At 38.0% G+C, this 15,246-nt stretch overlaps 1 protein-coding gene across 1 annotated transcript in view; it reads left to right on the plus strand.

Annotated features, from left to right (window-relative positions):
* Window positions 1-10,332: 10,332 nt before the first annotated feature.
* xkr6b (XK, Kell blood group complex subunit-related family, member 6b) overlaps window positions 10,333-15,246 on the plus strand; it is an 81,732-nt gene continuing 76,818 nt past the window's right edge. The window contains exon 1 of the mRNA XM_067417078.1: window positions 10,333-11,479. Within this exon, the coding sequence (XP_067273179.1) occupies window positions 10,905-11,479 (575 nt within the window). The 5' untranslated portion in view covers window positions 10,333-10,904. The remainder of the gene's footprint in view (window positions 11,480-15,246) is intronic.

Below are 15,246 nucleotides of genomic sequence, written 5' to 3' on the forward strand. Positions count from 1 at the left end.
TTGTGAATAAAAACACAATGCAATGATGTCGAAGTTTCAAATTTCAATACACATATCAAATGTTTAAACTAAGATAATTAATAATTTTAAGGGAAAAATACGTTTATTTTAAATTTCATGGCATCAACACATCTTCAAGGCCATGTTTACCACTGTGTGACATCCCCTCTTCTTTTCATAACATTCATGGGGACTGAGGAGACAAGTTGTTCAAGTTTAGGAATGTTGTCCCATTCTTGTCTAATGGCTTCTAGTTGCTCAACTGTCTTAGGTCTTCTTTGTTGTATTTTCCTCTTTATGATGCGGCAAATGTTTTCTATGGATGAAAGATCTGGACTGCAGGCTGGCCATTTCAATACCCGGATCCTTCTTCTACGCAGCCATGATGTTGTAATTGATGCAGAATGTGGTCTGGCATTGTCATGTTGGAAAATGCAAGGTCTTCCCTGAAAGAGATGATGTCTGGATGGGAGCATATGTTGTTCTAGAACTTGGATATACCTTTCAGCATTGATGGTGCCTTACCAGATGTGTAAGATGCCCATGCCACACGTACTTATGCAACCCCAAACCATCAGAGATGCAGGCTGGGTTGTCCTTGTCCTCTTTAGTCCGGATGACATAGCATCCCAGAGTTTCCAAAAAGAACTTCAAATTTTGATTCGTCTGACCACAGAACAGTTTTCCACTTTGCCACAGTCTATTTTAAATGAGCTTTGGCCCAGAGAAAACGCCTGCGCTTCTGGATCATGTTTAGATATGGCTTTTTTTTTTTTTTTTACCAATAGCGTTTTAGCCGGCAACGACGAATGGCAAATATTCCTGAGCCCATGTTATGATTTTCATTACAGTAGCATTCCTGTATGTGATGCAGTGCCGTCTAAGGGCCTGAAGATCACGGGCATCCAGTACGGTTTTCCAGCCTTGACCCTTACGCACAGAAATTGTTCCAGATTCTCTGAATCTTTGGATGATATCATGCACTGTAGATAGATGTTGGTAACTTCAAACTCTTTGCAATTTTTTCTCTGAGAAACTCCTTTCTGATATTGCTCCACTATTTTTTGCCGCAGCATTGGGAATTGGTGATCCTCTGCCCATCTTGACTTCTGAGAGACACTGCCACTCTGAGAGGCTCTTTTTATACTCAATCATGTTGCCAATTGACCTAATAAGTTGCAAATTGGTCCTCCAGCTGTTCCTTACATTTAACTTTTCCGGCCTCTTTTTGTTACCTGTGCCAACTTTTTTGGAATGTGTAGCTCTCATGAAATCCAAGATGAGCCAATATTTGGCATGCCATTTCAAAATGTCTCACTTTCAGCATTTGATATGTTATCTATATTCTATTTTGAATAAAATATAAGTTTATGAGATTTGTAAATTATTGCATTCCTTTTTTTATTCAAATGTGTACAGTGTCCCAACTTTTTTGGAATTAGGTTGTAGTGAGGAACAGCTAACACATTTGACAAATACAACACGCAAAAGTTGTTATACACAATAGAAGGGATAGAAGTTTTATATTTTGATATTAGGCCTATATTTGCCTACCACTATATTCTTAAATAAATACATAAATAAATAGTTATAGACAGTACACTTGTGGAACTGAGCATATTTCAGTGAATAGCCTACACACTTGCTTCTTCATGTTATTTATTAAACCTTACAGGTGTTACTGGCAGTGCAGAGTTAAGAACACTGCTGACGGGACATTTTTTGGCAATTAGTACAGCAACAAAAAATCATTATAAAATCATTACAAATGAATGTTATATAAAACTTGAATACTTGAAATATTGTAATGTTCATAAACAAAGTAATCTCAACGGATTTATGTTTTAATGAATAAATGGAATATAATAAAAAATAATATATATATAAAATATATATGTAAAATATGGACTGTTTTTCTTTCTGTGATATCTTGGTTCCAGGATTATTTAACTTTTACTTAAAAAATGTATTTTACTATAATTTTAATGATATAATTAATATTAACAAAGGTTTAATGAGGTTATTAAATAATATTATTTAATAATATTTCAAGCATCTTTGATTTGCATTATTTAGCATTGATGTTTTTGGGGAATGTGTGTGTGTGTGTGTGTGTGTGTGTGTGTGTGCGTGTGTGTTTGTGTGTGAACATGTGGGTTATGAAGACAAAAAAAAGTGTATAATGACATCCAAATAGCTTAGAACTAAACTGTGGGTGTTTTTCTTTTTGAAATGCAAAAAATGCAGAAAGCTTTGTGTGATGGGTGGTTTAGGGGTGGGTAAGGGGATATAAGGGGAGAGAATACGGTTTATAAAACCATTAGGTCTATTGAGAGTCCCCACAAAGATAGCGCGCCAGACATGGAATGTGTGTGTGTGTGGGTGTGTGTGTGTGTGTGTGTGTGTGTGTGTGTGTGTGTAAGCCTGTTTATGTGGTTTATGAAGACACAAATTTGTATAACTACATGGGTATTACACTGGTATTACACTATAAATGTGGTTTATGAGGACATATCAAATGTCCTCATAATTCAAATGGCCTTAAAAACATACTAAATGATGTTATTTTGAGAAAGTAAAAATGCAGAATGTTTCCTGTGATGGGTAGGTTTAGGGGCAGGGGCAGTGTAAGGGGATAGAAAATACGGTTTGTACAGTATAAAAACCATTACGCCTATAGAGAGTCCCTGTAAACCACATAGACCAACGTGTGTGTGTGTGTGTGTGTGTGTGTGTGTGTGTGTGTGTGTGTGTGTGTGTGTGTGTGTGTGTGTGTGTGTGTGTGTGTGTGTGTGTGTGTTAGTGCGTGTGCACCTGTATGAATCTACAACAGCTCCTGCTGTAGTCTTAGCAGAATCCTGCTGGGAGCAGAGTGGCCTCCTGTTGAGGAGGAAGATGAGTGTTTCTTGAGCGCCGTGAACGATTACAGTCACTGCATTATTTAGCTTGAGTTACATGTGTGCCACGAACCCTACACTCCCCCCAAAAATATGCAGCTCCATTTGCTCTCATTAAAAATACATGCTGTTTGTGTGGGGTGGGGGTTGTGTGTGTGTGTGTGTGGGGGGGGGGGGGGGCAGGCACAACGACTCCCCTGACTGAGAGCTGATATATTTGCAGATGTAACTCGAGTGTTGTAAATGGAGCCAGGCAAACAGAAGAATACATTTTCATCTCATGTTCAATCAAATCAACCCTCAACCTATTAGCTTAAACTATAGCTTTTACAAATATCTGTGAATACCTGCTTATTGTCATATGGCATATGATATGGAATGATTGTCTCTTTGTTATCACACTAAAAAAATCTATAAATAAAAAATCTATAAAAAATAAAATAAAATAAAATAAAATAAAATAAAATAAAATAAAATAAAATAAAATAAAATAAAATAAAATAAAATAAAATAAAATAAAATAAAATAAAATAAAATAAAATAAAATAAAATAAAATAAAATAAAATAAAATAAAATACTGTATTGTGGTTGCACGTTACTAAACTGCATAATAACATTTAAAGCAAACCAATCTTAACATAGCTGCATGAAAACACAAAGCCTTAAAAATAATGTAAAGCATTTGACCTGCTTTTGGCATTTGCCATATGATATGGAATAAATGTCTGTTATCATTGTGTGTGACAGCAAAGGCCTAAAGGCCATGAAATGCAATGACAAACTAAAAGAAACCATTTTACTTTTCTTCAGGCGACTTTGATATATTGCCTTTTTACTAGCTGAGCTATGCAGCTTATGCCATCATCAAACATGTCTGTGAAGTTTCATCTGCTCTAAAACCCAGAAGAGACACTGACAGTGCTCTAATTTAAGAAACTTCACATCAGACCTGCAGCAATGAGCAAATTTAAAGTCACTGCATTTATGAATGATTTCCAAACATTTCCTTACAGGAATCGTTTGTGCATGCTAGATGAGGCAGCAGTGCACACTTTCTTTGAACATCTTACTTTCAAGTTCACATCGAATCTACAATTAAAAACCAAATAGAAGAATGGTAATCTCTCCCATATATCTTTTCATTAAATTAACAAAAGATCGCTGTCATAAAAATGATGATTACTGCAGCTGATGATGACTGTGCCATGTTACGATCTAAGCCCGTTGGCAGCCAGTGGGACTAGTGTGAGATCGACTTATTAATTTAACAGTGGCACTGTCTTAATCCTGGTAATGCTTCCCTGGTACTTCCACAGGTGTTGAGGATTTACAATGGCTTTTGGGAGGTGAGAGGGACTGGTGCCATTAGACAACAGTATTGGCACTGCTTCGCTGGCACACTTAGTTTTGTAATCAGAGCTCAGTGCTATATGTGGTAAGGTTTTTTTTCTTAGGATAACAGAAATGCTTTGGCACAGATCAAAGTGTTTTTTTTCTGTCATTTGCTTCATTTCCTTTGAGTTTGATTGATACCTGGAAGAAACCTGATGTAAGGCATTTATAGCCGTTCTCAGCGTTCAGATCGACTGCTGATGCTATTTGTTTTCAAAGAATAAAAGGCTGAATTTATGAGTCAAACAAATGGTATGTATGTGGTCTTCAGCTGATGGGAAATACAGTTTGACCCAGTAGCAAAACCAACATGAAGAAAAGTTCAAAAGTAAAAAAAAAGTCAAAGAAAGTGAGAAAAGTCAAAGTTGCAATAAATTGAGAAAGACTATTAAAGTGATAGTCCACCCAAAAATGAAAATTACCCCATGATTTACTTACCTTCAAGCCACCAATACAATCTGAGTTATATCAACAACAACAGGCTAATCCAAGCATTATACTGGAATGGCAGCCCAAAATTTGAAGCCATCATTAATCAATAATATTTTTCAATAGCCTACTGAATTTCTCAACTGACCATTTAATGTTCTGGCTAATCCAAGCATTATGGCAGTGAATGGCAGCCCAAAATTTGAAGCAGAAAAAAGTGCATCAATCCATTATTAAAGTAGGCCTAATCCAATATGGCAGAACAGGCTTTCTAAAGTGAATTGATGGGTTTGTGTAAGAGAAAAATATCCATATTTTAAACTTATCTTAAACTTAAAACTTAAACCATATTTAAATATCTGGCTTCCGAAGGTAACCCCAATATTTCAACATGAAAATCACAATAGACCAATTGAAAAATATGTAAAATTACTGTATTTTGTAACAATGATTTTGTTCCTAATTGCAGTTTTTCTCAGTCGCTTTGGTACATTTCTCAGATCAGAATTGAAATTCTCAAAACTGCCTGTTCAATTCTCACACCATTGTGTCACTTGTGCACATCAAAAAAGCAGTTTCTCATTTCTTTGAACAAGTTGCAAATGCTTTGGTACATCCATGCCAATGATTATGTACAATTCTCTGTTGTTTCCTACATTAACAGTTGCTTATGTCATGTTGAGCGAAATGTATTATATTGGGTCTCTGTTGAATAGTCTCACCCCCCATAACATTTAGGCACAAGCTCATAGCATAAGTCTTTACATGCACAATGGTTAAGCAAGTTATCATATTATGTCAAGCATATTTCTATACTTTCTATATTTCCAATAGACTTTTTTCTAAATCTGTCCTGAATTGGTAAATTGCTCCCAGGTGAATCTTGACTTTCTCTAATGAAGGTGCTTCTCATGAAACATCAACTAGCATATATATATATATATATATATATATATATATATATATATATATATATATATATATATATATATATATATATATATACAGTCTTGTTCGAAATAATAGCAGTACAATGTGACTAACCAGAATAATCAAGGTTTTTCGTATTTTTTTTATTGCTACGTGGCAAACAAGTTACCAGTAGGTTCAGTAGATTCTCAGAAAACAAATGAGACCCAGCATTCATGATATGCACGCTCTTAAGGCTGTGCAATTGGGCAATTAGTTGAATTAGTTGAAAGGGGTGTGTTCAAAAAAATAGCAGTGTGGCATTCAATCACTGAGGTCATCAATTTTGTGAAGAAACAGGTGTGAATCAGGTGGCCCCTATTTAAGGATGAAGCCAACACTTGTTGAACATGCATTTGAAAGCTGAGGAAAATGGGTCGTTCAAGACATTGTTCAGAAGAACAGCGTACTTTGATTAAAAAGTTGATTAGAGAGGGGAAAACCTATAAAGAGGTGCAAAAAAATGATAGGCTGTTCAGCTAAAATGATGTCCAATGCCTTAAAATGGAGAGCAAAACCAGAGAGACGTGGAAGAAAACGGAAGACAACCATCAAAATGGATAGAAGAATAACCAGAATGGCAAAGGCTCAGCCAATGATCACCTCCAGGATGATCAAAGACAGTCTGTAGTTACCTGTAAGTACTGTGACAGTTAGAAGACGTCGGTGTGAAGCTAATCTATTTTCAAGAATCCCCCGCAAAGTCCCTCTGTTAAAAAAAGGCATGTGCAGAAGAGGTTACAATTTGCCAAAGAACACATCAACTGGCCTAAAGAGAAATGGAGGAACATTTTGTGGACTGATGAGAGTAAAATTGTCCTTTTTGGGTCCAAGGGCCACAGGCAGTTTGTGAGACGAACCCCAAACTCTGAATTCAAGCCACAGTACACAGTGAAGACAGTGAAGCATGGAGGTGCAAGCATCATGATATATGGGCATGTTTCTCCTACTATGGTGTTGGGCCTATTTATCGCATACCAGGGATCATGGATCAGTTTGCATATGTTAAAATACTTGAAGAGGTCATGTTGCCCTATGCTGAAGAGGACATGCCCTTGAAACAGTTGTTTCAACAAGACAATGACCCAAAACACACTAGTAAACGGGCAAAGTCTTGGTTCCAAACCAACAAAATTAATGTTATGGAGTGGCCAGCCTAATCTCCAGACCTCAATCCAATTGAGAACTTGTGGGGTGATATCAAAAATGCTGTTTCTGAAGCAAAACCAAGAAATGTGAATGAATTGTGGAATGTTGTTAAAGAATCATGGAGTGGAATAACAGCTGAGAGGTGCCACAAGTTGGTTGACTCCATGCCACACAGATGTCAAGCAGTTTTAAAAAACTGTGGTCATACAACTAAATATTAATTTAGTGATTCACAGGATTGCTAAATCCCAGAAAAAAAAAATGTTTGTACAAAATAGTTTTGAGTTTGTACAGTCAAAGGTAGACACTGCTATTTTTTTGAACACACCCCTTTCAACTAATTGCCCAATTGCACAGCCTTAAGAGCGTGCATATCATGAATGCTGGGTCTTGTTTGTTTTCTGACAATCTACTGAAACTACTGGTAACTTGTTTGCCACGTAGCAATAAAAAATATACTAAAAACCTTGATTATTCTGGTTAGTCACATTGTACTGCTATTATTTTGAACAAGACTGTATATATATATATATATATATATATATATATATATATATATATATATATATATATATATATACAAATAGTGTAAATTTGAATAATTGTCAAGTTATATCATTATCTTATCATATGTCATTATATTGACAACATGACTAAACAATTTGACTGTCTTATCCATACACAATGACACAAGGACTTGTCATTCTGATGGCACTGACATGTTCATTGACACAGATATTTACTTTTGAGAGATGAACTAAGGATTTTGAGCAAGAGAGTGGCTTTTGCAGGTTATCCATGGTGTTTTGTTATTTGTACAAATTGTTTTGAGAAATGCACTTACTGTTTTGCAAATTGTAAGTTTTATTCGAGAAATGTACCAAAGCGACTGAGAAAACCTGTAAATATGAGTTTGTCATAATAAATCCGACAAAACATGCTCCCCCTCCATTGAACCGATTGGTAATGTCCAACCAATGAGTCGCACTTTCAACAATTTATAAGACTGCACAAGGTAACTTTCATTCTGTTAGCCAGCAATAGCACAGAAGTGTTCCAAATAGCCAAATTATAACAAGACAGACAGACAGACAGACAGACAGAGATAGATAGATAGATAGATAGATAGATAGATAGATAGATAGATAGATAGATAGATAGATAGATAGATAGATAGATAGATAGATAGATAGATAGATAGATAGATAGATAGATAGATAGATAGATAGATAGATAGACAGACAGATAGACAGACAGACAGACAGACTATAAAATGGGATCATATATCCACCCCTTCACAATACAGCCACAAAGGAATAACGAAGAGACAGCTGGGAACAAATAGTGCCGAATGCTTCATGGACAGCACACGACCATTCTCATAAGGACAGATTTCTTGTCACAACAAATATTTCCTGTGCCTCATTTTACAGATGTACTCTACCTTTATTGCTACTTCCATCCAGGGAGCGGCTGTTACGTTTACAAATGTGCTAAGCTTTTCTTGCTTTCACCGAATAGGGATGTTTGTCACAAACAGGACAGCACAGATGCGCTGTATCTGCCTGTAAACACGTCGCCCTCTGCGCTTCCACCTATTTGCCCGAAATTAAATTCATTTTGTGAGTGGATTAAAATGTGTTATGATGATAGCCTACAGTATAACCGGGTCGTGAAAATACATTGCGCTCATTTGTTGCCGGGAACAGGAACAAATTAACAAGAATTGTGAATATGACAAGTAAAATTATTGGAAAACCTTTAGAGACAGATGTCCTCGGTATCGTTTGTGTTATTCGTGCTTGTGAAATCTTTGTCCTGACATTTCCCTTTGCTTGTTGGGTTTAATTATTAAATACTATATCCCAGAATTATCTCAGAATCTCCTGTGCTGTGCGTTCACTACAGCCAAACTTCACAATATATAGTTGATGCATGATCTTTTCTAAGTCCCATTGAAACAGGAAAACAGGGCGGGGCATATCAAACAGCTCCTCCCCTTCTTTAAAAACAGCCAATAGCGTTTTGTTTATATCACAGCTCGTCCAGAACCATTGTGCTCAGTAAAGCTGCAGTTTCCTCCTAATCTCTAAATGTTTCTCCTCCATACCACTTTAAAATAAGCATTCTGTGCAGGGATTCAAAAGGGACAGAAACATTTTCTGGACACGTGCATATAATCCGCTCTGAGCTATAGCGTCTCTGGACGGGAGCAGACTGTGAGCGCGACACTAACGTGAAACCAGACTTCATTCACCCTAATGCAAAGCATATTTACACTGCCTGAATAATTCCCTATCCCCAGTAAAGTGCACTATTCAACATGTAGAAAATAGTAAATGTGTGAATAAGTGACCGATTTTGGCCGCAGCTTTAGCGTCTATTTGGAGGCGGGACATTGTAGATTCTAAAAAAGCATCTGACTGGACAGAGATTCTGATGAGAAGCTGAAGTGCAGAGTGATGTCATCAAAATCACTGATCCATATTTTCAGGGACTGTACGTTTTGAATGCTTATATGTTTTAAATGCGGATTTTGTCATTGTTTTAAGATAACAGTCTATAGATAACAGTAAGGCTTACATTCATACGCTGTCAGAAAAAAAGGTACATTGCTTAGGGTGGTACCCTAAGGTACAAAACCGAAAAGGTATTAATATGTACCTTTAAGGTACTAATATGCACTCTTAAAGTACTACCATTTAGGGGTGCGTAAGGTAATAATAATAATAATAATAAATTGTATTTATAATATTTTTTTTGTATATTGATTTGGCCAATGGAAAGCAAAAAAGTGATTGGTTACACCAAAAACAAAATATTACTATACATTTCTATAAATTTCAAAGTTTTTTGGCTTTTAGTACACTCTAAGAAAAAAACAGTTCTGTCACTGGGGCAGTACCTAAGGTACAAAACCGAAAAGGTATTAATATGTACCTTTAAGGTACTAATATGCACTCTTAAAGTACTACCATTTAGGGGTGCGTAAGGTAATAATAATAATAATAATAATAATAATAAATTGTATTTATAATGCACTTTATATTAAACAAAATCTCAAAGTGCTAATGTACCTTTTCACTTTTGTACCTTAGGTACTGCCCCAGTGACAGAACTGTTTTTTTCTTAGAGTGTACTAAAAGCCAAAAAACTTTGAAATTTATAGAAATGTATAGTAATATTTTGTTTTTGGTGTAACCAATCACTTTTTTGCTTTCCATTGGCCAAATCAATATACAAAAAAAATATAATATACTAAGGCTATATGATATATTTAAAATATATAGGCTATAGATTATATTATGCATGCATAATTATAATGGATATATTTACATTAATAATAAGTATTATACAGGAAATAGTTTGAAATAGTTTTAGATTTCAGAGAATAGCATTTTACACAAGGCAAAATATCTCAACTGTCTCATAGAAAACACAAACCAAAAGGAAAGGCAAACAAGTGTCCAATTTAATGATTTAAACAAGAAATCTCTTGAAGTCATGGTGGCACAGAGTGGAGGAGAGTGTGAATGGCAGCATAGCCTATGAGACTGTGTTTTTCCACCTGATGAGGAGCACATTTCCACGTGAGGGTGGATCTCATTTGATTTCAGAAAGGGTTAGGAACACGAGCGGCTTGGTCACTACTGCATTACATCACTGAGCAACATCCAGTTCTGTGGTGTTGAAACGAGCACTAGGTGGCATCCTCGATGAGTAAGCATCCGCGTCTCTCTTCAGTCCAGACATCCAGTCAGTGGCGTCGGGTGTCTCAGGGAACAGTCCCTCGCTCGCTCGTTCCCTGTGCTGGGATGCTGCGAGCGCTATGTGCAGGTGACAAGAACCCGATTCCAGGAGTTCGTCTCTGACCTGTGCCGGTTCGAGGACTAGACCAGCGCTGACTTCACCGCCCGGAGCGCCACAGGAGGATGCGCTGCCTCTCTGGCGTCACCGTCACCCCACAACCCCATGGCTACCTTATTAGGGGTACTCTGGAGAAACAGGTGTCGGGGAAGTGACGTCACGAGCCTCGGAAACCGGAGGTGTGCGCTTTGGAGAGCAAGATGGCAGCGAAATCCGACGGTCGGGGGGTCGTCACCGGTTTCGCCCAGCTGCACAACCTGGACGAGACGGTGGGGAGCTGCGAGGACGACCCGCGGCAGAACAGCTCCTTCCACATCTGCCACTGCTGCAACACCTCGTCGTGCTACTGGGGCTGCCGGAGCGCCTGTCTGCATTACCTCCTGGGCAAGGGGAGAGACGTCAGGCGGCCACCTCACGAGGAGCGCCTGTGGTTGGACTGCCTGTGGATCGTCCTCGCGCTGCTCGTCTTCTTCTGGGACGTGGGCACCGACTTATGGCTCGCGCTCGACTACTACGTCAAGCAGGACTACCTCTGGTTCGGACTCACACTGTTCTTCGTGCTGGTGCCGTCGGTGCTGGTCCAGATACTGAGCTTCAGGTGGTTCGTGCAGGATTACACGGGGGGCGGCTTGGGCTCCGTGGAGGGTCTCAGCAGCGGCCGGAGAGCCACGGCGGGCACGAGCGCAGGGGTGTACGGCAGGGCCAGATGCTGTCGAGTTTCGGTGTGGGTCTGGCAGACGCTCATACACATCCTTCAGCTGGGACAAGTGTGGAGGTAAGCGTGGCACTTTCACCTGGTATAACCCGCGCAGAGTGGATAACTCAACGCATGTGCTTTTCTGTGAATCGGCATATGCGAAAGTATATTGCGTCTGAGTGAGTCTCACAGTGCATCTGAGGATTCATTCACCCTCCCTGGTTGCTTAACTCTCTGAGACCACTTGGCGAGACGGCCATCGGGTTTTTCAGGCTCCCTCAGGAACGACATACCTCCTTCCTACGCTCGATATCATCGACACAATTTGCTTCCCTTGATCCTTAATAGTGCATCGCACTGAATCATCATCAACAGAGGTGCAGTGCGTTATAATGCCAGTCGGTACAGTGTGTGCTCTTGAGTGAGGAATAGTTCTGGCGCGTGCGGGGAATATGGTCCGTGACATATTGTAGGCTACTAAATGTCTGATCCACTAGAAATGATGCGACAGTTTTCCTGCTGCAGACAGACGCAGTGGCCGCATTTGCGCTCATGTGGAGGCGATCAGTTTAGCCAGGCGATTAGGCTTGATTTCGATGCCATTCATTATTCATGATTGCTTGTGCTCGTGCTTACTGCTCTTTACGACGTGATTATTGCTTAAAGATGAAGTCCTCTGTGATCAGTGTCTGACAATTGTCATGATGTCATCGCTTTAAGGTGCTACAGCATCTCTCTCTCTCTCTCTCTCTCTCTCTCTCTCTCTCTCTCTCTCTCTCTCTCTCTCTCTCTCTCTCTCTCTCTCTCTCTCTCTCTCTCTCTCTCTCTCTCTCTCCAAAATAAATTCCTTCTCATCTTTCATAGCCTAGTCACGAAACGGCCTGATGTATTTTCTAAGATAAATAGTTACATCTGGCTTAAAACCCTTGTGAAAAGCTCATTTTGCAGCCAACCAGTTAAAATTACTCTGCACCCAATATAAGATTTTATGTGGATTTTATATAGGCCCTATATATATATATTCGTATACATATCTGTGTGTTACACTGGGATCTAGAACTGACCTCGTAGAATCCCGCCTGGTCACTGATTTTCTGAGGTTGCTATGCAACCAGTTGTTATTAGTTAAAAGCGTGCTTCCGCGTCCGTTTATGCGTTCTTCCTTTCTGTAGTTGGCTAAATGCAAAATGCTGTATTTTAAAATTGTCAGATGTTAGATTACTCAGTGTCGAACAACACCGGCGTTACTGACTTCATCTGCTGAGATTGTACAAATATATGTGGACCCCATAATTCTACAGGTGCAGGCTACAGTTAAAAAAAATAAAACAGTCAGAGCTCTTTTTTTTTTTTTTAGGTGCGAAGACAGTTTTCCCCCAGATAGCAAGAACTTTTGGACCAAATGTGGATGATCTAGTCACATCTGGCCTAGATATGTGGCATGGCTAAGCACATTTGGGCCAACTTTTTAATGTTTTAACACCATCAATATTTTTCCATGGCATACGAATTGGAGGGAGTTTTCTTTTAGATCACCATTTGTATTGAGGTATATATGGCCCAGATGAGGTTCATTGTGGCTTGGCTATGGCTTAACTAAACATTTGGTTTATACTTGGAAAAACACATGAAACCTAAAGTCGTATATGGCAGTCCACACCTCCGCCTATTCAACAACGGTTGCTTTGCATTTTACATTGAAGTCCTATTGATGGATTAAAAATGTGACTGACAGCTACACTGTAAAAACAAAAACAAAAACGAACTGCAATGCAGTTTAAAATACAGGTAAAACACCTGTAAAACTAATACAAAAATCCTTCATATTTATACAGTATATTGTGGCTGGACCCACCTTCTTCTTTTTTTCTTTTTTTTACAGTGTATTTAAATAGTTTTTTCCCTTTATTTCCTTTTCTGCTCTCTCTTCACATCAACAGCTTTTGCCCAAAACAAACTCTAATTAGCTTCAGGTAAGTGCTGTTTCTGGTGTTTTAAAAGTTTTTTTTTTTTTTTTATTAAAATTTGTATTAATATTATGTAGATTATTAATATTATGTCTCTAAAATAGCTAAATTACTACAGTAAATTACTGTTGATAGTTTTGAGGAAAGCAATTCATCTAATGTTTTCCTTATTAAAAATGGCAATCATGCTGCTGTGTGCGTCCCAATTTGTGTACTTATTCGATGAGGTTTTTAGTATGAATAGTGCAAATAGTGTGTTCACACTTGAAATTCCACTGAGAAAAAAGTACACTTTAAATACACGGATGATGCACTTAATTAACAGAAAAAACGAAGTGTGGAATTTTGGACACTTCATGCACTCAACTGTCACAGCTTTAGTCACTTAGCGGAGGGGCTATCAGACTCCGCTGTTGAATGACAAAATAACCTTATAAAGTTCATACTCTACACAGTTGAGTACATACTGCATAAGTACATATAGTATGAGTGCATAGTGCGTCATCTGGGACGCAGTTTATTTTTTGGGTGATAGAAACAGAGAATGTGTGTAGTATTGATTTACGATCATTAGTAATAGGCCTATGCTATGTGCTTGTTTTAAAATCTAAATATCTGATGTATGATACAAATTAGATATTATACTAATGTAGTTATTTTTTGTCTTCCTTTTCCTGACAGATGGTGAGTGAGAAAGATTGGCGAGACATACGAAAAGTAGCAATTATTGTGAATTTATTCACACATTTGACACTTCCAACGTTACTGCCAACATCAGCACACTTCTGTTATGTTTAGGTGCTATATTTAATAAAAATGTTTGTAAATTATTTTGTGTTTAAATATTTGTCTGATTTACTGTGTAACAGGTTTTAAATACAAAAAAGTGTGGTCAATATTAATAAAAAAAGGCTTTTTGGTCTGTCAGCCATATGTGAGTTATGGGTGGAGATATGGCACGGTTATGCTTTGGCTAGAAAGTCGACCAGATTTGGGGCGACAAACATGGGAATGTTTAGCTATTTGTATTGCTAGCTAGCTTGATGAAAGGATTTTGCTGTGCACAAAGCTGTATATTTTGCCTTTTCTAAAGATGTGACTCAAGCACTCATGGTAATACAAAACTACGGCTTCATTGTGCAATAAATGCAAAACCCTACAATGAAGTTCTGAGGCAGTCTGAGGTGTCTGAGGTAGAATGAAGTGTCTTTACTATTAAGATTAGATGCTCATATTGAGACATCTAAACCAGATAAGTAAGAAGATATTGCTTCCTGCTTAACTGTTCTTAACTGTGTTTTGTATGTGGATTTGCATTGCATCTGTGTGGAGTTTCATATTTTAATGCTCGTATTTTTGCTTTCAAAATATTTCCAATATTATTACATTCAAAAATCTTGCAAATATTACTTTCTACCAATAAACTTCTGAGGCCACACTGCCATCACCAACTGATAATGTTCTCAGGTCGAAGCAAACATTAGCAAGCAAAAAACAAAAGAAAATCTATAGAGTGGTATTACGCAAATCTGTCTTTGCAACAACCCTGACTACTAGACGGATACTTCTGCCGAAGACTTTCGAAAATGTGCATTTTAAGAAAGTGCATGAGAAAAATTTCAATTGGATATTTGTTTATTCATGCTTGGCATGAGAGCCCGACAATGTCTTTGTTGGCTTCGGTAACTAGTCTGGTGCAGCAGCTCCGCTGCCAAGACCTCAAGCCTTTCCGAGAGTTAGTGAGCGCAAGCGTCTTGAAAGATAAATGGAAAATAATGCTTGATTTAGCAACCCGGGCCACTGATTGTATCTTGGTTAGTCCTTGCCATAAAAATGGCTTTATGTTCAGTTAGCAACTTTTTGTAACAACTACAGCTC

This window comes from Pseudorasbora parva, chromosome 15 (genome assembly GCF_024679245.1).
Source record: "Pseudorasbora parva isolate DD20220531a chromosome 15, ASM2467924v1, whole genome shotgun sequence".
NCBI lineage: Eukaryota > Metazoa > Chordata > Actinopteri > Cypriniformes > Gobionidae > Pseudorasbora > Pseudorasbora parva.